The sequence below is a fragment of the Syngnathus acus genome, chromosome 5 (genome assembly GCF_901709675.1).
Source record: "Syngnathus acus chromosome 5, fSynAcu1.2, whole genome shotgun sequence".
NCBI lineage: Eukaryota > Metazoa > Chordata > Actinopteri > Syngnathiformes > Syngnathidae > Syngnathus > Syngnathus acus.
The window spans coordinates 8454581-8480710 of NC_051091.1; the positions used below are offsets into that span (position 1 = coordinate 8454581).

Below are 26130 nucleotides of genomic sequence, written 5' to 3' on the forward strand. Positions count from 1 at the left end.
TTGAGCAAGAACGTCGCCGTCTCATCTGCCTTTTAATACTTTTTATTCTGTAGGAATGTTAGATCATTTGTGCAGATAACTAATAAGAGTTAATAGCCATCATGTTGAGTCATGCAGAACAATACAAGCTATGAATGATGATGAACCTATGTAAACGTTATCAACAACAACAACAACAACAAACAAAACAATTCCGATATAACTCATATCTGGAGTCCAGGTGTGTGCTTCTTCTCTTTAAAAATAAGATTGATGTGATTAAAAACGGAATAATGGGACTCACTATAAGGAAAATGAAAGCATTATATATATATATATATATATATATATATATATATATATATATATATATATATATATATATATATATATATATATATATATATATAAAACATTAAAGAAGTTGGCAAAAAATAGAAAATAAGAATAAATGCTGATTTCGTGGTCATAGCCCAAAGAGCGTTAACATCGAGTGGACACGCTGCAAGGCTGCTGGGCTTGGCAGTCTCTTGCAGGAGGAAAAGCGAGATGGTGGCCGGCCAGTGCAGTCGTTCAAGATGCACGTTCAGTTCTACGAGAGCTCCTCTGCGAAGAGACACAAACAAGTGCCGTGAATATGCTGACTCGGCACACGGACGGTTCTTGCTCCTGACGCTCACCTGCTCTCAGAAGAGGCCGCAGTCCTTCAGGTTGTTCTTGATGATGACGTCAGTGACGGCGTCGAACACAAACTGCACGTTCTTGGTGTCGGTGGCGCACGTAAAGTGGGGATAGATCTCCTTGGTGTCCTTCTTCTTGTTCAGGTCCTCAAATTTAGTCTGGATGTACGTCTGCGCCTCCTCGTACTTATTGGGGCCTGAAGGGGGCGACGACGAGATTGACGCTCAGCACCAAAATATTAGAAACACCTCTTTGCTGGCATACTTGAGTTTCCATACCGGTGTACTCGGGGAAGCAGATGGTCAGGGGGCTCTGGGTGATCTTCTCCTGAAACAGGTCCTTCTTGTTGAGGAAGAGGATGATGGAGGTCTCCGTGAACCACTTGTTGTTGCAGATGGAATCAAACAGCTTCATGCTCTCGTGCATGCGGTTCTGGGTGGGACAAAGATGAAAGACATTTTTGAAGGGAACAATCATTGAAAACCTGACAACATAACCACGATCACAAGACAGGAATTAGATCAGGTGCAACGTTGCCATGTTGCGAACTCACCATCTCTTCATCTTCAGCCAGGACCAGGTCGTAAGCGCTCATGGCCACACAGAAGATGATGGCCGTGACGCCCTCGAAGCAGTGGATCCATTTCTTCCTTTCTGAGCGCTGGCCTCCAACATCAAACATCCTGCAAAAACACAACACGCACATATAACCTTTAAGCGTTGTTTTTTTTTTTGGGAACCAAGATGGCAAGCGTGCAGGAGCCACATCACACGGCTTCCATGTTATCCTCTTGCAGACTTGTCAACACTTCCTCTTTGTGAGCAGCTGCTTTGGGAACAACACAAGGCTGTGCCGGTGTATTTTTCAACTCATTTGACTTATTCATGGGGCTGCGTGCGTTCAGGGTGCTCATGTGCAGCGTTTCCAGCTGCTAAAGGTGGAGTGAGGACACCAGCGATGGTGTTTTATGATGCGGCGATCAAGGTAAGCACTTTTCACAAGCGCGCTTTGGTTTGTTAAAGACAAGCTCCCGGCTGAGTAAGCACAGCTCATTATAATACTGACACACTTTAGAAGGCTTCATAGTTGCCGCTTTGTGTGTGCACGGGAACTCAAAGGGCCTCAGCCAATATAAACACAAGTTGCAGCCGTTTTATGTTCTCACTCCAAAATAAGACAACCAGACACAATTATGAGGTTTAATTATTATGCACAGCCTTTTAAGAAGCCATGCATGGGTGTGTGACCTCTTGATAAGTAGCCTGGCCAAGTGTATGGTGTGGTGTGGTGGGAAGAGTCGTACTTGAAGTGCAGGTCTTTAAAGGTGAAGTGTGTTTCCACAATGCCTGTGGTCTTGACTCGGGTTCGCAGCACATCTTGCTGGGTGGGGATGTAATCAGGCTTGGCTATCCTCTCCAAATCGTTCAAATAGCTGGGTGGGGGAAGGAAAGCCAAAAAAAAAAAACCAGTTAATATTCATCATGTGGTGTGCACTGGAATGGATGGAAAGGTTCCTTCAATTCAAAGCCTCACATACTCCCCCCATCTCCCTCACACAAGCCTGAGAAAAATAGAAAGTAGCTCAAACTGGCTGGGCAACAACATCACCAGCACACTGACAACCAAACAGTCCGGTTTAAATTTATGATCCAATAGCAGGAGTGTATATTTACCTGGAGCGATTACACAACACGGGGTGAAATCTCGTTTTAAGGCTCGGATGGGTGAACATTTGTGCTCAAGGGCCTCATTTGATTTTCAGAGCAGACAGATGGGCCAGGTCAGTCATTTAAATAAACAGATAAATAAATAAATAAATAAATGTACTTTTTAAAATGTTATGTGTAATTAATTTAATTAAAAAAACAATAATTTAATCAAATTAAAAACCAAATTAAATGTACCAGAATATGCAAAAGTTTACTTACAACCACTATAATTTTTATTTCGAATGAATCAATTGATAAAATAAGTGTAAATAAAAATAAAATTACCTCCAACAACTGATATCATATGTTTGGGTCGTATGGTAGCTTCAAACATGTTTGATGAGGCAAAATGTTCCTAACTGGTTATTTGACTATATTTGTCCTGTGATTGGCTGGCGACCAGTCCAGGGCGCACTCTGCTGACTGGATGGAATGGTCACTCACTAGGAAGCAGAGTCATTGAGCTGATACTCTCGGGCTCTTGTGAAGCAGCTCTGGACTCCGCCGTCGGCCCAAAGTCGCTGGATGACGTTTGACAGGTCGTCCGGCAAGATGCCTTGCTCCTCCGCGGCTGCAGACAGGGCAAACAGTTGGCGGGCGTCGTCCTGACAACACAAAACAAACACAACATATCATTGCAGGATGACATTCTCTGGGATGAAGAGAAGCTAGATTAACCTTAATGAAGCAATCAAGACCAATGCAGCTTTTCAAATCAAGAATAAAAATTTAGCGGGGGGTCACCACTGCTACTTCAATCAGATTTAATTTGCTTGCTCATGAATTTAAAATAAGCTTGAACAGGTAGCAATTCTCAGACACCCGGCTGCAGACCAGACTGAAAAGAAACACTGAACTAAAAATAGTTTATTGATTAGAGTCTGAAGGAAGTTTTATTTTCAATATCCAGTGCATCTGCCTGTAATTTTTGTCAAACTGCTTCAGTACATAAAGCCCAAGCACTCAATATTTGAAGACCAGGCTTTTAGTTTTTGGACAGAAGGGAAAAAAAAAAGTCAAGTCAGAAAATATGACTAAGTGAAATGATGAAATTGGTCATTGGTGAGAGGGGGGGGAAGCGAAATTAATCAGGGTACATCTGGTTGATGCGAAAACGTGCCAATTTGAAAAAAACACCCAACTGACTGTATTGAACAAACCACAAAAGAGAAGTACTGATAAGCGCGAAGCCACTAACTTCCTATATTACACTATTTGCAAAAGTCCCAAAACAAAATATAATAAAATTTGAATTTCATTCAAAAATAGTGAATTTGTGATGAATATGAGGGCCGCTTATTTTTTTACTTAATATTTTACAAAAAATAGACTATTAGAGTTGTACATTTGACGTACATTAAGAATTGCATCCAGTTACTTCCTTGAGCGTTGACAACTGTCAACTATTAAAACACATAGAGCAACATTGTTTGTGAGACGCTACAATACAATTAAACAACAAGAAGACGGAACATTTTTCAAATCAGCCAAAACAGTTATTTCTTCGAAGAATGTATGCAATGCAACCGTCAATATTTAAAATGTCAGTTCTGGTCAATTATGTTGACAAGGTTGAATAAATGAAAGGAGTCTTTCTTTTCTATGAAAATGCTAAATTGTGTGTTTGTGTGTGTGTTTCACACAGCAGGTTCAATATATGTTCTTTTTTTTATATTGTTGACATCTTTTTCATCGCATCCCCGGGTGGTCGCCTGTTGAAAGCTTGTTCTTTACAATTTCTCGAAGCGGCACAGGCACACGTGCGGGGGCAGAACACGCAGTCTTAAAAAAAAAAACGACATCTCACACTTGACTTCCTGGTGAGGACTGTCACGTTTCCCTTGAGAGAGAATCGCTGGTGTGTAAATTCCGCAGCACAAAATCCTCGGGGCACGATATGGGTGTTAAAGATGAAGGCAAGAGAGCAGCTTTGATGGTGATTAGAAAAGATTATATTCCCAGGCGGCGAAGATAAATTACGCTGCACAACAGCAGGTTCCCTGAATACGCTTCATTCTTATTACGCATCAGGTCAGCTTCACATTGCTTTGCTCAGATAGCCAACTGTAAATCTAGAACACAAAACAAATAATAATTGTCCCCTACCGCCCTTCCAGCTTCCTCGTAGTCAATCTTGAGGTTGGACATGGCTTTGATGATGGCCATGATGGACTGGATGGTGTTGCTGTACACAACTGCTCTATACTGCTTACACTCCTCTTCTGAGTAGCCATCCTCGTGGATAATCCTGGGATACAACACCAAAAAGAGGTTAGAAAGCAACGAAAACATTTTTATTTAATGGTGAGAACATTACAGAATCATCACATATTTTATATGATCAAAAGTAACAATGTTGTGGCAAAGTGGCATGTTGTGAGACTGAATCATCATCTCATCGGCTGGTTAAAGCCAAGCCATTTTGCTTCAACTGCCTGAAGACTCGATTATTCAACAATCCATTTAACACAATCGACTGAATTTGTACGGATCGATTGCGACGAGGCTTTAAGTAATTCGATCGGGCATTTAAAGGTGGCAGGTTCGTATCACGCTACAGAACAAACTCAAGCAAAAGGCCCATGACGGACTAACAAACACAAAACCTCCTCATGGAATGCAACAGCTATCTCAAAATGATTCATGTTTACAAATGAACATGTAAAAATTTGCAGAATTATGCAAAAAAACAACAACAGGGAAGAATTGTTAAACAAATTAAATCAATAAATCAAATTAAATAAATAACATTATGATATGCTAGAGGTGCCCTGACAAGCAGGCCTGAAATAAACATGAGCTACGTTCCTCGCACGAGCGAGCGAGGAGACTGACAGAAAGAAAAGGTGCAGAGGCTCACAAGAAAATAAGCATCCACTCTGGTTTGTCGTTATCCAGAGACCAGTGGTGCAGCCAGAATGCTCAATAGCAAGCCATGCACCCAACTAAATGAAACCTCATTAAAATGCAAGCGAGCCCACTGAGAAGCAGCAAGACAGCTTGGAAGATTGAAAGCCCCCCCACTGTTCCCTCTTCAAGCAAACAATACTTTGAAAAGTGTCGCTTTGATTGGCTTGATTGTGACACATTTAAAACCCCAGCGCACAAAATATTCAACTATCACGTGGTTGCGCACGGGAGTATTACAATTTAGTTTTCCTGCCATCGTCGGAATATATTACCGTTTATCCTTGTAGAGCTGCAGAAAAACGTTTTTATTATTGATTGAACAAATAGTGCAAAACCAACAGAAAATAGTGCGCTCTGTCCAAAACATAAATAGTAAAAATGTATCTGTCGTCCTTGTCAGTAAACGTTGGAGCATTTCTTTATAAATTGAATTTACACTGTCGGGATTTTCTCACAGCAAGCCAAGTTAAATTTGTTCAGTTTATCTTCACAAGTGGCTCCTCTAATGTTTTCTATTAGAAACAAAGTACGCCTGCTGAATCAATTACAGGATAAATGAAAGTAGTCAGCAGTTTTAATTGGTTTTTTTTTGTATTTATGTTCGACAATGATTTTTTAATGTTTCTGCAAGGTTAAAATGACTGCCCAACTACAAAGTATTTAATTTATGAGAACTAAAGAATGCAATTATCATAGCGGGAACATTCCTTGGTATGAGCCTCTGGGGAGAAGGAGTCAGACAAAATGTCTGTATTTGTACACGTGTTGAACAACTCTAATTAAAATCAATAAATGAACTCATTAATTCATGGTTCATTGGCTTTTATGTTAGCATAATCCTAAAGACCAAAATATTTTTGTATAATAAATTTGATGTTTATTACTTGTGGAAAAGGAGCTTGAAAAAAAAAAAGACTTATTAAATCCCAATTTGATTATTTTTCTAAATCGTTCAGGGGTATGGTAGATAAACAGAAGCGGCGTACGAGTCTCCGAAGATATAGATAATAATCACAGTTTAACTTTAAACCAATCACACTTCTGGGATATTAATTTATTTAGTCAAGAAGGGGAAAAAAATGTGAATAAAGGTCTTCTGGTGTTGATCAAATGGGACAGACAAGTGGTTAAGAAGTGGACATTGGAAATGGCCTTTTGTCTCACTGGCGGAGCTAGGATGTTTTCCTTGCGGAGGGCTGTGGGAACGATTAAAGCAATCAAAAACTCTGGCAGGATTATGACAAGCTTCTCAGTCTTTATATTTTATATTGTTGTATCAGCTAGGCTTAAAAAAAAAAAACATACTGTGTCTCAAGTATCTCCGACTTGATTCAAACAGTGCAATTACTTGTCAGACTTAGAGGAAGGGAAAAACAAGAGCAAAGAAATCAAGTCTCTCACTTCATCTGCTTCACAATGGTGCTCTTTCCAGACTCCCCAGCACCTGCAAAGAGAACAAAAACAGGCAAAGATTAAAAATACGCTCCTGTTAGACGTGAAATGTAAACAGTCCACCCGAGAGGCCGTCCGTCCGTCTCCCATCTGGAACGTCTACCCTCCTTCTACCTCCCTGCTCTCACAACATCCTGGATACCCATCACAGTTCCAGCCAGCTGACACACTGCTATGAATTCAAAACGCAATTTGGGCCCGTTTTAAGTTCCGACATACAGCAGCGACAATCCTCTTTTCATTCCAGACAAATCACTTATCATTTTTTATTTTAATGGCAATGCCTTGGACTGAAAAAGGCTTTCCTTGCCCTCTGCTATGTTTACTCTGACAGCCCGGGGCGACCAGAGGGAGCTCATCTGCCACAAGGAATCCAGCACGACACACACACACACACACACACACACGCGCGTGGGTGTGCCTGTCAGTGCACTAGCCCAGGGTAAAGTCCCTCAATGTACCTTACAAGTCAGACATCCACAGGGGAGCCTCTGGGTAGGAATGGGCCAGGACGCTTTGCACATACAGCTGTCAGCTCTGACTTACATATGGAATCGGAGATCAGACTCTTCTATAGGACCACAACATGCTGCCTGCCTAGAAATGTGTGGACGTCGTATGGGATTAAGTCACAGAACCCCGAGATCCAGTAGAAGAGCAGTTGAGATATCAATCAATGCTCATTGCCCAGAAAGTGTTTACTATTGAGGTAGTTGTTTGCAGTTGTTACAATTGCACGACATCATAGGTGTCAAACCCAAGGCCCGGGGGGCCAGATACGGCCCGCCACATCATTTTATTTGGCCGGCAAAGACAAATTGTGCATCAAATTCGTGTCATTACTAGAATTGCAAATTGTGTTCACTTTTAAAAACTACAGATATTGCTAGCAATTTTTATTACCATGCAGATTTTTAAAATATTTGGACAGTTTTTACTGGTGTCTGAAATCATCATAAAATGGCTGATTCTATTAATATTTTACCTCCCTGAAGACAACCACATCCTTTGTTAAATAAGTCCTCTGTGGCAGTGACAATCAAACTGCACCCCTGTTATCATGAATGTCATAATAAAATTCTTATCAAGCTAATTTGAACCATTATTAACAGGCGTAGCTAATGCTGCGGCCACCAACTGTACACAAAGAATCAGATGACAATCTAAATGACGCACTCAACTATTTGCTGAACAGACAGACGGCCATATTGATAAGCAGGATGGACAAGAGGCGAAAGAAACGTTCCATGCGACTAGCAGCATTTTTTCATTCCAAGTGTCAATTAACGATAAAGATGAGTGCTAAATGGGCGAATGGAAAAAGAAAGTTTATTATTCAGTCTGACGGCAGATGGACACAAAACAGAGCATCTTGTGTTATTGTGCACACAGGAAATGAGCTACCTCATTCATGCGCGACCATCCACAATTCCGCTTGTATTTGTTTATATTGTTGAGGGACTAATAGGAAAGGATTCTCACAAATGTGTACATACGCACAAGCATGCATATCAAGAAACACACAAATACTGAAAAATAACTGTTGGCTGCTTAACAATTCAAGGAGTCCAAAAGTATTGAGTGTTCCATTTTCCCTACAGTTGAAATGGTGTCAAATGTACTTTATTTTGCTTTCATTGAGGAAAGTTCAAATCCAGTGTTTTGATGTATATGGTTTAAATATTTCATTCACATGAGCTGGAAGTAAAAGGCTTAAAACAATTGCTCATGCGCGCGTGCTTTAATAACACAATTTGTCGGCCTCTTGAAGGACTCTCAAGGAGAGATATCTATTAAGAGAGACGGGACCTGGTAACAAAGTCAGGAGTCTCTAATGTGAGATGAACGGGGAGATTAGCAGATGCTTGGGGTTTCGTGCCAAACATATGTGATGGGGAGTGTGACAGCAGGACATCTTTCCAGTTTGGATTTATTTTATTTAAATAAAATGACCTTTTTATACGTGCACTTCCAAAAAAACTAAAGTAGGCAACATTAAGATTTAGACAGCTACTTTCTAAGAATTGTTTTTATATATTATCATCCTGTCTATTCAATTTCATGTTGATTCGTGAAATTGGTGTCAGGGCCTATTTTTTTTTCTTCTTCGGGGAATACATTTTCACCAAAACAAATGCCTTGTTGATGAACTTGAGGAGATATAATTATCTGATACAAACTGTGAAAACAGATATGCTTCCCCTGTAAATAGAAAACCAAAACAAGTAGCACACAGTAACTCATTGACAAACGCTGGCATGCTTGCATGCTTTCTAGTGAAAGTCGGTTAGGAAAAAGAGGGAAAGAAACGAGGTCACTATTCAACTCTTCTGTGCCAAGGCCTTTCCTCATTATCTTGAAATAATCGTTTTATTCTTTTATCTTTCTGCACTGACCGCTAATTTCATCAGCATCCTGCGACCGGCCACAAAAAAACACGCGCAGGTTGTTTTGAGCAATCCCGGCGGAGCCCGGACACAAAGGCGGCAGTGTTGGGCCCCTGCGAGCAGAGAACACGGGCCCCGCTGTTGATGCTTCATCATTCCAGACTCCGCAATGGCTCATACTGGTTACTCACACTTTGCAAGAGTAGTCATTGGCTACGGAAAAATACCTAAGGTGCGATGGCTCAGCATGTACACATCGTGAAGGTTGCACGAGTCGACGAGCCCTTAAATGAACACCTAACAGCCTGATAAGATAAGACATCATCAGGCGCACGAGCAACTGAGTTGGTCAGCATCTTGTAAAGCAGCCTCTGACCTCTGTACCTTTTCAGCACTTTTTCCTGCATCGGTAATGAAAATATGCACAAGACTCGCTTTGTCACTTTCCAACGCTGCTTCTCGTGGAGCTAATTAGCTTCATTCATCTCCATAATTTTTAATTCTGTATGTCAATGAAGTTCATTTTCCCAAACTTCACCCATCTACATAGAGTATCAATGGCGTACTAATGAGCTACATAGACTTTACATCAGAGACCTTCCAAAGACTCGAGCACCACTTCCTCGTGATATCCTATCAAGGAGGAAATAGACGCAGCTGGCACGTAAGAGTTATGAGCGTATACGCAACATAACTGTGGTTTTGATAGATAGGGGACAAAGAAATTCAGTCAACAGATGGCTCCGATGCCTGGGGCAAAGAGCAAGTCTGGACAGCTCACTGACAACTGCTTCCAAAGAGGCGAGATCAGATCAAGTCTGAATGGCAAAACAGACAAGATTGATGAAGGCATTAAGAAGAAATAAAAAAACGTTTGATGCTTTCCAGTGATGGCATTTCTTCGGTGTCAGAATTCACCACAAACCATTGAAAAATAAGAACACTCAGTTGTGGGCAGACTGCCACCAAAGGCAAATTGTATGTGCGGTTATGTTCGGAATAGTCACTGTTTGAAAATATAGTGGGCAATGCTTAAAACGCTAACAGCTTTGTGGCTCACACGCACAAGCTAGCTACAATGATGATGATGAAAATGGCAGCATTGGTTGGAAGAATTGAGATGCGCAATTTTGGCAGCATTTACAGTAGATCATGAAAATAAATGCTTGTGTTGACTTTTCAATATTCTTAAATCCTAATTTCGCTTTTTTTGCTACGTTGACTGCATGCGAATGCTCTGTTGTCGATAATAGTTAAACAAGCTGAGACTCCATTTTGTTGAAAATGTTCCACTCCAGTCATTAAGATGACTAATATTCAATTTTAAAATTGTCGACAAGTACAAAAAATTTTACTTTGTACTCACCTGCAAAAACTAGCTTAAATTAAAGCGGAGTTGAAATAAAATGCTAAGTGAAGCATCGTTGTCTCACCGACAAACATAAAGGTCAAGAAAATGGTCACGTGCAGCTTTTTAGTCCCGGGAGAAGACGGTGACGGCATGTCGTGACGAGTAAGGCAGCAAGCTATAAATCTTGGAGACAGTAAAGGCCATGAGGAGGCTGAAAGGTGAAGGAGAGCGAGAAAGGTATGGCCTTTGGAGAACCTGATGGGACACTTGAGGAGGTCACTCAGTCAAGCGGCCAAATCAATGACCCGAGCCTCGGCCTTGGACGCCAGCGAAGGAGAAAAGTTCCAAACACAGAAGGAGGAGCCAAACCACTGATAACTTTGATATTCGGCTTTGATTCAAGCTGCTTCTCCTTTCTAAATTCGGAATGTTCTTTGACGGCGCTGTAAACAGGAGTGACAACGGGGCTCGCCAGATGGTGCAAATTCATATTGAATGAAGGAGCGTCAAACCGAAGGCTGCTGAAGGTCTGCAGCCATCTCAGACGTTTTGAATGTAATATGTCAAAATGATTAGTATCAATAATATCAAGAAATACCATATCGATTGATTTTCTGGAAACCTTTATCTGCATGTTTGTCGTTTTGACCTTGCTTTATTTTAACACCTTCCGTGTTCTAATTTGAATCAGGCCTTGGGCTTGCAAGCATCTGGCGGGGCCAGGGTTGTATTCGTGTTACTCTGACATGATTGTGCACGTCAGGCTCACCTGCATATGGATACTCAAAGGTAATCGTAAATTGAGGATATGCACGCACACGGGATTACATTGGTGTTAAGAGTGTTATCCAAAATGAATAGGAAATATATCCAAAAAATCTGATGTGTGTGGGGAATAAAAGATGATCAGTCTGAATGGCCATCAGTAACACACTGAGAACATGATTATTTTTTTATGGCTATGAGGTCATTTTTAATGTGAAAAAAACTCTTCTGGGATGAAGGTGAAAATGAGCAACAGGTTGTTTATGTGGCAGACGTTTGATTGTCATGAAATAACCAACGATGCATGATCCAGCCCATGAGGCGACTCGTATGTTGTGCCGAGTCGACATACAATGATGACTCCTTGCTGCATCATGAAATATGAAAGACTGCAAATGTATTGCTGATGCATTATATATACTATACAGCCATTTGCCGCATAATTACCCCCACCCCACGATTGTACTTCAACGTGCACACCGACATGTTCGGGCTTAAAGGATCGGGCAATTGTATGATGAATAATGAATAGTGCCATCGGAAAATAAGCAACGGGCTGGGGAGGAACCGTGGTGCAAATGTTTACTTAATGGCAAAAGCAATAACTGTCAAGTTTATTAATATTTTAATTAAGGCTGGTCAGTGCTTCAACCGCTCAACAGTAACCAAGAATCGATCAAACAGTACAATTCATTACATGACCAGAATCGTCTTGACCTACTGAAATGAATTAGTCGATATTCTGTTCATTTCGGTGTGTGCTGCTTGGCCACAAGGGGGCACTATAATAAAAACATATAGGCGCGACCGAAAAGGAGTTTCTCAACTAAGTGATTTAAGTTGCAATAATATCACCTGTTTTTAATTTAAAAAAAAATAAAATAAAAAAAAGACAAAGAAACAATTCATCCACAGAGTGAAATTAATCTGAATTCAAGTTTAAGGTCTACGCATCATGTACTTTGTGGCAGTCACCAGCCTGCCACTCCCGTGTGGTATAATTACTAAAACCGAAATGCCATCGATCAAAGAGGGGCCGAGGTGAGCAAGGTTGCTTGTGATGACAGGCCGAAAAATCAGACGATGTTCTGGCCTTGAAGTCTGCAGACATTAAAAAGTCTAATAGACCAGCGCAAGGACACAGCAAACATCATTCAGCATTTTTCTCTTAAAAGAACTCTGACTTTGAATTGAATATCAAACGTAACCTTTCAAATGTAATTTCGAGGCCTTAAGATATAACCTACTATATAGCAAGAAAAATGAAAATAAAAAAATGGTGTACGTCAAATTAGCCAAGTTGTATTGTCGATTATGACTCATGAAACTGAATGAACGGCAACATGTGGGAAACAAACTGAAGTGAGCAAGACACAAAGAATGACTAAAGAAGCCACACTTAACCACAGGAAACCAAAGTTAAGTCTTCCTCTTTGTAACTATAGCAACTTCAACGTGTAAGCTATGATGGAGGAAAAAAAGGCACAGGAAATGGAAAAAAAAAAAAAAAGGGGAGGAGTATAATTGGGGCTGAGACAGTGCTTACAAGCTAAAACTTGCACCCAGGAAGGAGTTCACGGCAGTTTAAACTTGATGTAAAACTGTTGCCAGTGGGAGGCAATACAAAATGTGCAAGTACATTGAATTACAGCCTCACAATTAATCATGATTAAAATCCCTCAACCAAGAAACTTGATTCGTCTTGAACAAAGTGAGCACATGCTGAAATGACATCCAGCAAATTCGTTCCTTTAATTACTAATGTTGTGAACATCTTGACAATGTCACATTAAATTTGTTATATCCGATTTGAAGATAACTTTGAGTCAACACACGTGGTTTGCTTTGTGATTAAAAATTGCAGACGAGTCATTGCAGCTGTGGTTGTAGTTTGCTTTTGGGTAAATGGATACAAAGACGGGTTTATAATATTCATGTATAGTCAAAAGAATTATTATTATTTTTTTGGTGGGGAAGTTGGGGCAGCCACATGTACAAGACAAAAAAGACCAGTCACATAAAAATAGATATGACAAGCGTAAACCACATGGTGGACAGTAATCCAGCTGCTATAAATTCAAAAAATAAAAGCTTTTCTTGCATGTTGTTTTCTGTCTTATGAAAAGCCTTAGAAGTGGCAGTTCAATGTGCATCACTTAACAAGACAGATGGTTCCACGAGGAGCGAGCCTCACGACATCGATAGCCGTCCAATAACCTTGAGTTGAAGTGACTCGTGAGGTCATGAACTGTGAACTCGAGTCCGACAAAACTACTGCATGACACCCGGAAAGACAAGCGTAAACAGCAGGGAAGTTTGCTTTTCAATTTTGTAGCCAAGGCGGTTTTCAAACAAAATGTGTGTTGTGTAATTGTGGCCAACTGAGCGACTTGTTTTAATTGGTCATTAAACTACACGATTTAAAAAATAAAAGCAGGGGGGGATGTTAAATCTCACGATATGAAAAAGTTAAATTATCATAAAATTATGTTTTTGTCATCCAACCTAGCCATTAACTTATTCCCTAATGTGTGTTTCAGGTAACATCTTCACGATTTGGATGGTAAGCAGGATCAAACAGCGGCCAAAAAACATTCGAGGCGGGTTTGCTTTATTTCCTTAGTGGCAGTCTCAAACCTCGCAACCATGCTCGGGGTGTGGGTGTGTGTCTCTCGGTACGTACCCTGCAGGAATACAGAGCATTAGCACACTCACAGAGAAGTCTTTGTGGCAGGCAAACTAGTGGAGCTAGCGGAGAGGCCTGTTGCAGCTTTGTTTGTCTTGCTTCTTCCTTTGTTTATTCCGCTTCCTTTCAGGGCTGCTCTCTGCAGCTGACCACAGCGATGGTCAGGAGTGAGCAATCAACTGAGGCTAACTGACAACATCCCAAACCCATGCACACATTGAACAAACCTACACTGTGAGTCAGGTCATAACAAAAACAAATCGTTTCATTTGTTGCATTTTAAGCCCTGGCAATACTGGTTGATTAAAAAAAAAAAAAAAAAACTTGTTTTGTTGTAGTGAAGAGTGATTCAACATAGACATATTGGTGTTATGATTTTAGCCATAAAGCGCTTTGACGCCACCAAAACACATGGAACAGGGTCGGGCCAATCCTGTGACTGAATCCGATTCTGTTCAATACTCACAAAAGAACCGGATCGGGAGCTGATACCGATACTGGATCAGGAAATTTCCAGTCAGCAGGGCAAAACATGTCATAAGGTGCGAGCCTCCTTGCTAACTTATATCATTTACACGTTTACCAGATCTAAAACCTTCCTATTTATCCACCTCCTTTCAGTGGAATCCGAAGTCAAAACAAGCCCGGTTTGCTTTCCAAACATACTCAGCACCAGCGATAATCACTATAGAGACTGCAAATCTGAAAGCCTGAACTATCAGAGCCTGAATGTCACCGTTAACCAAAGCTGTCACGACTATAATGGAGAATACGGCTATCAAACATGAGGGCAAAGATGACACATTAGCTGTTATAAAGCCGAGTGGCCAAAACGGTCATTTCCTTAGAGACGGCTTTCATCCGTTTGATGACCGAATGCAAAGATAAGCTCTTATTGCCGAGCGCATGCAGACTGTTGACTATTTGTCTCTTGTTTGTCCAGGCGAGATTCACTGAGCGTGAAGAGCCTGTGCAGCCACGCTCAGATCGATTGATCGCTCCGAAGCGTTGGCGGAGCACTCAACGGGATCAAGTGTCTAGCTCAAGGGCACCTCAGAAGCGTCCGTCTCTTAAATGCCCGAGTTCTTTTTCATTTTACTTCCCATATGTAGTGTATAGGCGCCCGCGGTTTTGCCAATGTTGAAACGTTTCGATGTTTTGTGCGAATTTAGCTTTAACATTTCTAGGGGAGGACAAAATCTGCTTCATAAAGATTTTTAAGTGAGAGAATTTGAAGATTGTGTCAGGTGGTACGCATGGGTCTTTTTCTTCACACTGAGGCAGCGGAGCTAATATTAGGTCAATTTTCCGACTTCCAATCTATGTTAATAAGGACCGCTTGGAGGCAGAAACTGGGGCACAGTGAACCCAGCTGAGACAGTTTGAAGTCTTGATCTGAAATGTGCCGCTTACCATTGTCAGGGACTGTGAAGAACTCTCAGACCTTGAAGAGGTGAGGGGAAAAACATTGCTGTCATGTACAACTATTTTACGACTGTACGTTATGTAATATGTAAGTTATGTATGTTTAACAACATGAACAATGGCTTGTTTCATTCAGATTGACAGTATATTTAAAACTCTGTGGAGACGTGAACAAAATATTTTCTCCATCCAGCAATGTGGCATGTATGGGATATTGCTTAAATTTCATTGACTTGTTTTTATTCTTAACAAACTTCCATACAAACAATAACTATAACAAAATAATATTTTTTTTAATATACATGAAATTATTATTATTACCATGGATCGATGGAATAATCAATAGAATAAATCGATAGCGACAGTGACAGTGTCATCGACATTACGTACTAATGTTGTTTTATGTTATGCAGTGTAAAGGTCACAGTTTGATGCTGAACTAAAGGTTGTTGCCCTCCCCCACTTGCGGCTCTTTCCATCTGTGAAATGACCTTCTGGCGAAAAACATGAGCAGGGAAAGACTGAAAAATCATAGAAATTAAGTAAATTAATCCAATAGTCTAATCAGAATAATGTTATAAAATCAGAAGGGGAAAGAAAGTCAGGGTCCACTGAGCTGTTTATTTTGGAATTTGGCAGCGGGCAGCCCCAGCAGCTCGGCGCAATAATTCCTACTGCTTCTGTAGAGTGACCCGGTTCACTTCCTGCCTCACAGGAAACACACCGCACGGTCTCAGCCCCGCCCTTCCTGTTCCCTACGTTAGTATTCACACATGCACTCTTTCGAATGGCTGCTCCGCATCGGTGCCACAGCTTCAATAGATTCGTTACGTCGGACGCTCCAACAATGAGAAACACCAACTCGCCAGAAAAGCAAAGTTAGAATTATCCAACAAGTCCAGCACGGCTACTTCCCGTCATGCCCGCTTCTTGCGGTTGAACTGAAATATTTAACGTTGACCCCGGCGCCGCCCTCTCTCTGTTCTCTTACTCAGTATGCCCCAACTAAAAAGGGCCTCAGTGTGGGAGCGCAGCAAGCTGAGGCCCCACAGAAAACCACATAATTACAAATCACAATAAAGCCCTCAGTGCTGTGTGGCTGCCAGCGACTCGGCTGTATCCAGACCTGCTTCGCCTCCGTTGGTGTATACAGCAACCCCCCCCTTTCCCCAACACCTCACCCCTTTCTTTCAGTATGCTCACCCAGGCCTTCTTTCCCTTGTCCCTTCTGTCCATCTTTTCTCTTCACACTGGTTTTGTCCAAGCTTGCACACAACACTCCTCATACGCAAAAAGACCTAAATCGAGTACGTCAAATTGGTGTGGATCGTAAGAGAAAAAGATACCGCTTTCTAGAGATGGACATAATTGATTAAGTATTTGGTCAAATGGAATTGATTGTTGTTGGGCAAGAGTTGCGTAGAGGTCCCGAGTTCAAATCTCTGAGTCAGCACAGAAAGGCTCCAATGCATTTTAGAACCTAAGGCATGGTGCAAAAAACATTTTTAATCTTAGATTTTTTTTTTTTTTGTCTGACCTCACACGAGAAGATTTGACATAAATAAATCAGTCATTTGAATCATTTGGAAAGTGGACCAATGGAAGTGATACTTATCATGAAGCAATAAAGAAAAATGAAGTGCACTCCTATTTTGTTTTTTTTCCTTTTCACTTCCACTCAGCAAAATTCATGAATGAAAACAGAAATTTTTTTTGCATATGGACGAGTGAGTGAATAAGGACAGCTAGTACATATTCAATCAGAAGACATTTTCCAGATTGCCGAACCTCTTTTAAATGATAGAAATGCAACGATGCTAACATTCACCCAGACCTTTCTACGTGTGATATGAATACTTAAAATGGAGTTACTAGATTAATGAACAAACTATTCAATGACCACACGAGCTTCCCCCCCACATATAACTCGACATCCAAGTCATTCAGATTCTTGACATGTACACCAGGTATAGCAAGCGAGTGGCTGTAGAATGCTGATTTCTCAAGTGAGCCGTAACGACAAACACCCCCGGTGTGCTTTTATGAGGCTCTGGCAGTACGGTCCAATACAGAGGTTAAGCTCCGGCTTTGAACAAAACTCGCCATAAGCCACTCTTTAAGCGCCATTCAAGCTGAAGGGCTAAATCAGCCCAGAATACTAAAGGGTAATCATAGTCAATTACTCCAAAGGTGTTCTGACTCCACGATAACGTTGCGACCTTTGTTATGTAAGGTGATGGCAAATGAAGCTTGGCTCATGTTGAATATAGCTGCCATGTTTGAGAGAAAGAGTGACAGAGAAAAAGGTAAAGGAAAAAATAAATGTACCTTAGTATATTATAGATCAGAGATTTGATTTTCCAATATTCCAATTCAAATGCTGTGCGCCAATTAAAAGTTGGTGCTGGAAAGTTCAGAGAAACTCAAGACGACTGGATGAGACTAGAAATTTTGAATGAATAATTCTATTTTGCCACCGGCTGAACTTTCTTTGGTTATTGGAAAACTGCAGCTTGTTTGTTTGCTTTCAAACTCAGCTTTCAGGAAACGCTAGTGACATCATGCACGCTGTGGTTGCAACAGCGTTGATACTGGCGCCCTCACGCCGGTCACATTCTTTCCACAACCTTTGACCAACCAAAACAAGTACCTTGACCAGATAGCTTTTGGCAAACAACAAAACCTTCCACCTCTACCAGTCACATTAAACTTGACTCCTAAAAAAATTACTGTCGTCATTTTTAGTGAACCAGCTGACAACAAAACCTGCTTGACAATTAGTGGAATTTTTGTGCCATTATTTTTTTTAAATAAGCTAGACTTTTCTGGGTAGAACAGGAAGGGTGTGTCGGTTTCCACCGCCAGTCAAACAAAAGATTTGCGCCCACTTCTCTTTTACATGCAGCCTCCTTAACAAAGGATGTGGCAGATGAGTTGCAAAAAGGAAATGTCATGCCTCAATCATCAGAAATGACAAATGCAATTGTGTGTTCATAGACTGTATATGAACTCACTTTGTTTTTGCTCCAATTCTTGCCAAGACAACAATTCAAGTCAAGTCAAGTCATTAGACGGGATGATTACTGCACAGGTTTGCCTCAGCTTCCTCATTAAAATAATTCGAGAATGGGCAGGTTTTGCACCATGTCTCAAAAAAACCCCACACAATTCCATCAAGTGTGATAACCAAACAACAGTTGTGAGTGCTTGAAAGCTTTTTTTTTTGTTCGTAGCAGCCTCCAAAGCAGCACCACGAACAAAAGTGTGGCAAAAAATGTGACATCAATTTGCCTCACCTCGCTCGAAAATAGCAAATGGCTTCCATTCTGTCATTACCACAAAAGCCTCACTTGCGGCCATTACATACAACCATCGCGTATCACAACGATTTTTTGTGGAATTCCGTGTTTCCATGACTTTATTAGCAGGATGACTGGTATACTTTAGTTGGTGTTAAATCACAAGTCAGATGAGGCCTATAAATATAGTTATATTGATGAATTCGATGCTGTCAACTTGTCAATAGTAAAGAAATGAAGCGAGACAATTCTACTGCAGCAAATTGACCGTTCAATTGGTCTTGCCAAGTGCAGCTGTCACAACATAACCACCCTAAAGCCCCCCCCGGAAAAAAAAAACATACTTCACCAAGTTCACCCTGTGTGACATCCAAACTTATTCTCAGCATTCTACACCCGCACATGGGCGGGCCCCTGCTGCTTTGGTTATGTTAGCCACGCCACTTGTTATGATGGTGGCCACAGTTCAGAATGACTTTTCTCTCTAGAGCGCCAACCATTTCATTATTTTTTTGTTGTTTCTTCAAAATTGTGAAGAAAAAAAGCATAAGGAATGAGACTGGATTCTAAACACACAATAATGACATCATGTTAGGTACACAATGCTTCTTTGTTCTTCTGTGTGCATGTTCCTCAAGCGTCGCTATAAAGAAACAACTAATGTCAGTAAAATCAGGCTAAAAGGGTGTTGACAATAAACAACAACCCTTTGTCATGAGCGTCTGGCTTTGAAAGAACCACCCTCAGCCGAGACCATTTTGGGGTACTGTCTCAGCTGCGTGTGAGCGTGCAAGCCCCAAGGGGGGGTCCAGGAGTGCCGGGCCTTCCGACTCAGAAAATGACAGGATAAAGTGATGAGGATGGGAAAGGGGGGCGGGGGAAGCAAACTGAGCTCATTTCCTATAATGGCATGGAGGAGGAAATGGACTGTGGGAGGGGTGAGTCGGGATAATGGTTTACTTACAGTACGGGTTTTAGTGATATCATCACACAAAGAAAAGGCCCCAATTCTAAACTTCCCAAAGGAACTAGAACATGTAAGCATGATTCGGAGGAGGGAAGAGGGGACTTGCGACACAGAACACGAACTTGATGTGTGAATTGTGTTTTTGCAGAGCTCTGTTAAGATAAACAGCGTTGCAGCAGGGAGGACTGCATGAACGTCCGTCGTGTCCCGAGCGGAAACCAAAATAGTTTATCTGGCCCTGGGGCAAAATAGGGACGACAAGAGGGAAAGTACGTACAGATCGGTTGCAAGCATCAGGTCATCCAAATGGGGAGAAATAATGACTCCCCCCCTCCCCTGTCTAGTCTTACGTAGTCATGGAGACTGAGGTATTTCCGTTGATCAATTATATGGGAGAGAAAGCACAGGACCTTCAAGAATGCAGAGTACTTTTAAAATACGGTTTATGCTTGACTTCATCCAGAGGGCTCGTCCGCAATCCAGAGTGACAATCGGATATGATGAGTGTTATTAATTGGAAAACTAGGGCTGCCGCAGATAGATATCTTTTTAAATCGATTCTTGTAGTAGAGAGAAGCCAATAACATTTTCAATTTCATTGCAAAAAAAAAGCTTGAATTTACAGAACAGGCCACTCCTCGAGTACAAAAAAATATTTCACTTGGTGGGAGATTAAGTAGCTTCTCCTTCTTGCAACAGTTCCTTTTTCCGTTTGCATGCATACAGTCCATCCGCAAACGTATGTGCTTAAGTATCCACTTCCTCTTCCTTCACTTATTTTCAGATGTAAAAGGGCACGCACACCAAATAAGGCTTTAGAGTCTGTCATACTGTTGCAACATTTTATGAATATATAAAGGATGATATGATACGACCGCCGCTTTTTACGTCTGTCGTGCTTGCTCTAGCCAAGCCTGGCACATTAACAGCGGCTGATCTGCTATCCTGTGCGTCACACAGCTCATTTTGGGTAAACAAGGATGAAAACATGAAGCATCAGTTTATTTGAGAAAGTCGGCCAATGCCCTAATTGGCTGAAATGTATCTCGAAATAGCTGATATGGCAATTAGATGATATTTGAGTAAGCAACATTTTTTTTTTTATTTATTACATATGCAATGTCAGACTTTGAACTAGCCTGGTAAATACTGAGACTGCTGCTCACATTAATGGCGGAGGGAAACTCAGAGGCGAAGCATGTGTGCTGAGAGGCGGGAGTATGTGTCACCTTTGATAGCCATCAAACTGGAAAAAGGGACTCGACTGAAAGCTCAACTTTATCTGCCATTTTTCACCAGGTACACAATGAAACACTACCAGCTTCTGCGTTAGCTAATAAAAAAAACCTCCCTGTTTCAACACAAAAATGACAACAACAATGCTCCCACGGAACTACTAATCCATGCATCCATTTCCATCTCGGCATTTAGTGGTGGCCTTTTGCAGCCTGTTTGTTAAATCTGACTCATATTTCAATTGTTTCAAAACAAAGGAAGGATATTCAGTTCAATCAGACTGAACGTGAGATCAGTCAGTGTGATAGCATAATGGGTCATGAGGTAAAGGAACAGGAAACGGGAAGTGAGAGGGATTTTGCAGATGTGTTTTTTTTTTTTTTAATTGAAAAAACAACACCACAAAAAAAATGAATGAATTCAAAGCCATCTGCCCCTAGAATTTAAAACACATCACCAAATCAGACACATATGTGGTTCAAGTGGTAACAAAAGCAAAAATTGATGTCAGGATAATCATGGATAATATGTGGAATCGATTAATCGTGCCTGAAGGTGAAACCACCTAGCAAATAAAAATGAGTCACTGCCTAAGTGGAAGGATCACTAATAACCACAAAGCAATTATTGCACGTTCATGATACCGGTCCCCTTTTATTTATCTAGAGACTATTTTTGTTCAGATTGATAATGAGCAAATGTGTTTTCCCACCTCCCATGCGTCATTTAAGCGTCACAAAAGCGGCGTGGCAGCATAACAGAGAGTGAGCCACTGGTGGCGAAGCCAACTGGCACAATCCATGTTGCCGCTCCTTTCACTGACATTGTAAGAGGCTTTGCGCAGTAATTGAGAGTTATTTAAAAAAATAAAAAATAATAAACTTATTTTGGGGCTGACTGTGGCCACTCTCAGCGAGTCTCCATGACGCTTGCTAGCAGCTAATTAGCACGTAGGCTCAGTCAACATTGTAGACACCGACTCCGTGGAGAATAAAGTCAATGGCCGTTGTCTCCAGTCTCTGAAAGAACACAACTGTCATCGAGCCGCATGTCATCCAGAAAACCGATGTGAGGTCGGCATCCTCTGCACTACGGCTACATAAATCTTTGAAACATGGAATTTACTTTTTAGTGTCTTTTGACTTGTGCTACAGGCAGCATGCATGCCAAAATATTTGCATAACAGTGCAAGTCAAGTGTGTGCGTGTGTGTGTGTGTGTGAGTGTGTGTGTGTGTGTGTGTGTAATGCATTATGCAGAAACACTCCGATTGCATGCTGGTGTTTTCACAATGCAACATTGTGCCAAGAAACTTTGTATTTATGCAAAAAAGGGAAATGGATAATGAGCCAAAAGAAGATGATCATGGGAAAATCCTAGTGAGTCCATTACCGAGTGGGGAGGAGATTAAATGTCAATCAAGGGCCTGGCAAGCAGGGAGGGAAGGAGGGAGCGAGTGATCGCTACCTATTAATGCGGATTTTAAGGCTGACTGGATGTATTAAATTGTCCATGTCACATTAACGAATGAGTTTACCTGGAAACAACAATCAAAGCCTTTTTGGTGAAATTACAAGACAGCACATACAATTAAACCATTTATGTTTGTTTGCACGCAACTCAACATGGTGACGCATCATGGTGGAGTTCAAATTTAAAGCGACAAGCTTTAGTCTAACATTTCAATGTGCAAAGAAGGCTTTAAAGATACTTTGAAAGTACACCACAACCACAATAATAAGACTCCTGTGAGCAAAATAAGCAGTCACAAGGTCTTTTGAATTCAGCTCATCATTTACAGAGTCTTGACATTTGAGAAAAATGCCCACATGGCATTTTTTTTTCTTTTTCTGTCTACTCTGTTGTGCCAAAACAAATGCAGACACAAGTTGTTCAGTTTCTTTGTGGTTATGACTGTAAATGAACAATGAAGAACTACTATTAACTCTGGTGGAATTCACAAGACATATGCCAGCCAGTATTATTACATCCAGAGTGGGAGAGTGATGGAAAAACAAAAATATCAAGTCTTTTTTATAACCCCGACCTTCAGATGTGAATGCATGCCCCCTTAAAAGGCAACATTTTAATATTATTTCCAGCCACAAGAGGCGCACTACACGACAATCGAACTGATTTTTAAGTTCTGTTTATACAACAACTGGTTTGTGGAACCTGTAAACACTTCAACAACGGCACAGCAACATTATTACCCATCCAAACCGCATATCCTCACAATGATCTTTGCCTAGAAAGCTAAAAAATGTATTCTTTGAAAATGAAGGAAATGCTTTTTCTTTGAAAGGACTTTGTCAAACCAGGGGCCTTGAAGCACACGTGCCATTTTGAAACATCTATTCAGAACATTGGCCTAACATTAAGTCATTCATTGCCGGCCCAGTTAAAATATTAGTTTGACGTCTATAGTGGTCAATGGCAGTGAATGACATTATTCATGACACCAAGACATGATTCGGATCCAAAACGAAATGAATTCAAAGAGGAGGAACGATCCATGATACGGACGGACGAACAAAACGATTAAGATCAACATTTCTTAAAAGTCCAACATCAGCGTCTGGCTCAACGACCCAGTCCCAGTCATGAGATGTGGCCAAAGGAAGAAGTGAGAGTTTTTTCAGCTGCTGCCACACATGCTAAACGGAGGCAGGAAAGAATAGTGGGAGGTCTGACGAGCACCCTTAAAGGGCGACATCACGATATATGACTGCCAAGTGCAGGAATGTAACGTGAGCTGCACAAGTCATTGACCAATTTTTCTCTTTCTGCAAACCGAGCATCATTCTGTAAAAATTCATGAACAGAGCTCGGATTAAGCGCTCCAGTGTAATAATCCTCGTCAAGTCCTCGCACACACGCCGCTGGATAGTAATTACTGATATGAAACCTGCAATACAGAGCAGAGTGTATCATTAGCCTTCTAACCCGGGGGCACAACTTAACAACTAGCCGTGTCTTTAAACGGCGCACGAGAGGAAAAACGTGGCCTTTCTATTCCGCCTTTGCTTTGTAATGTTCCGTCTGGGCGATGAGATGACAAATCGACTTAAGGAAGCTGTGATCACGAAGCTGCTAAAATTGCAACAGTGAGGAGGAAACGACACATTGGATGCAAGTCGGCATGGTGGTTGACTACCAAAAGGATAGACAAATATTAACATATCGCAGTGGAACATTGATAATCCAACAGAAATTGAAAGGAGCAGGGCAAACTCCAATTTCAATACTTAGGGCTACTTAGGAAGGAAGTGTGCTAGTCACATTGTTCAAATGTACACTTTGTACGTCATGTACTAACTTAAAAGACCAATGATGAGAATGTAGTCAAAGAGGCAAGACGCTAATGTTAGCTTCGACTTTACAATCCGACATTCTTTACTGTCCTCACTCACCCGCGGGGTTGCTGACTGTCAATTCCTGTCTCAACGTCAAATTGTTTCCAACCGGCATAAAAGTGAAATTCTATAAACACTATACGCTCCATTGGGACATGCCAGGAACCGAAATACTTCCAGTGGGAATCTGTTCGTTTCACACAAAGTCTGCAAAGTAATGTTCTTGTGCTTCTGTTCTTAGCAGAAAACTGCTACTTGATCTCAGAGAGAAGTAAAAGACACACATTAGAGTGATTGACCACAATGTGTCTGCATGGAAATGAGGCATTCACAATCCCTTACTTGGACCCAAAAAGAGAATTCCGCAAGCATTGGAATGACTCCACTCTCCCGCTGACTTGTTTTGACTCGAGGTGAGCATGCTCTCGTCTGGACATTTCTGGGAAAAGTTGGGGCTGTTCACCCTCTGATCAAACAGCAGCTAACTTATTATCAGGTAGACCTTGTCATGTCTCTGAGCCAACAAACTTTTTACTAATCTGTCCAAACAGAAGAGGAAGAAACAGGTTTGCAGCCAACATGTCTGGAGAGTGTTTAGACTCCAAACGTTGACCAATTTCTCAACCGGTTCCTTTGTAAGCCACTGAGATGGTGCAAGGCCACACAGGGTGCATGCAATGCCAATTGCCTGGCCATAGAGTGCAAGTGTCAGAGGTCATTCTATTGTTAAGCACACAAAAAGAGCTGCTGTCCACTAGTGAGACGTTTAAGGGTCTGAATGAAGGTAGTAAATTCGGCTATTAGCATTCATTGGCATTCAACTTTTTGTTTTGTGCTTTGGAGGGAGGGGGCGGGGGCAGAGCGTGGACTCACCCAGCAGCAGCAGTTTCACTTCTCTGGCCGCCTTCTCTCCATCTTCTCGCAGGCTCTTGTCGATCATTTTGGACTTTTCGGCCGCGGCTTTATCCTCCTGGCTCACAGTGCAGCCCATGGTTCCGAGTGCTCGCTTCAGGACTGCTGCTTTTGTGGGAAAAATCACCTGGGGAGAAAAATACGAGGCGCGAAGCCTTTCTTTGGGAGGACAAAATAAAAATTTCCCTTTTTGGTGAGGGACGGATCACCGAACCCCTTCAGCCGTCAAATCGAGCGACTTGCCCGGTCACAAAAGCAGCATGAGTGTCTATTTTATTTTCGGAAAAAGTAGCTCTAAAAACTTCAGTTTTCCGGAAGGCAGGCTACTGTGTTTTGTTTGAACAAATTCAACACGTCCTTCAGCGCATGATAAACTCACGAAAAGACGCTCCGGAAGTTCCGTAGAAGGGGAAAAAAAGTATTCCAAAAAGCGATCAATCAAAGAGTCTGCAAGAACGCTCACAGTGGAGGGTTGTTGATATTTTTTTTCCAGAGAAATCTTTGTCCTACTGTCTTCGCAACATCATGCATTCTTTCTACGCGACGGAGATTTGTCACATTAGAAGCCACACCCGGGGCCGCGGTCAAGTTCCCCTCCACACCACAGGCACAAACGGCGTCAGCCTGCAGTCACCGTACGACTCGTAATGTGTCGATCGTAAACGAAACGCCTTTTTGATATGAAACGAGAAGAGCCGGCTCCTGATTGGGAGCCGAGCAAAAGGGGGCGGGGCGACAGTTCCATGCACTTTCTTGTTAGTTCATTTGAAGATCTTTTTTTAACATTTTGGTAGCACTATGCAGAGGAAATGACAAAAGCCAAATCCATTCATATTTTACATTGTTATAGCTTTTTGGCAACAAATTTAACAACCGAAAGTATGAAAACTGAAAAGTGTTTGGGAGCCGAAACAGAATCAACTCTTTTTAGTGAGTTGAGCCAAAAGAGCCAGTTCGTTAAAAACGCCCATCATTACCTTCGCCCCACCCCTAAAAAAAGAAAAGAGAGAGAGCA

The 26130-nt window shown here is 41.5% G+C and overlaps 1 protein-coding gene across 1 annotated transcript; it reads right to left on the bottom strand.

Annotated features, from left to right (window-relative positions):
- Positions 1-441: 441 nt before the first annotated feature.
- Positions 442-25766, bottom strand: LOC119122571 (guanine nucleotide-binding protein G(i) subunit alpha-2-like). Its single transcript, XM_037250930.1, has 9 exons — positions 25077-25766; positions 6682-6724; positions 4477-4618; positions 2815-2975; positions 1965-2093; positions 1214-1343; positions 939-1092; positions 660-856; positions 442-585 (listed from the first exon to the last, which is right to left on the bottom strand). Exons 1-8 carry the CDS (start codon positions 25192-25194, stop codon positions 666-668), a joined length of 1068 nt encoding a protein of 355 aa, XP_037106825.1. The 5' UTR covers positions 25195-25766; the 3' UTR covers positions 442-585; positions 660-665.
- Between the last annotated feature and the right edge of the window lie 364 nt (positions 25767-26130).

What these genes read in the sequence shown, in the direction of transcription:
- LOC119122571 (XM_037250930.1), bottom strand. Translation starts at nt 25,194, where the DNA reads ATGGGCTGCACTGTGAGCCAGGAGGATAAAGCCGCGGCCGAAAAGTCC. An exon ending in ACGAGGAAGCTGGAAGGGCG is followed by an intron (nt 2,976 to 4,476) that starts GTAGGGGACAAT and finishes TTGTGTTGTCAG; the next exon opens with GACGACGCCCGCCAACTGTT. An exon ending in CTGCTTCCCCGAGTACACCG is followed by an intron (nt 857 to 938) that starts GTATGGAAACTC and finishes CGCCCCCTTCAG; the next exon opens with GCCCCAATAAGTACGAGGAG.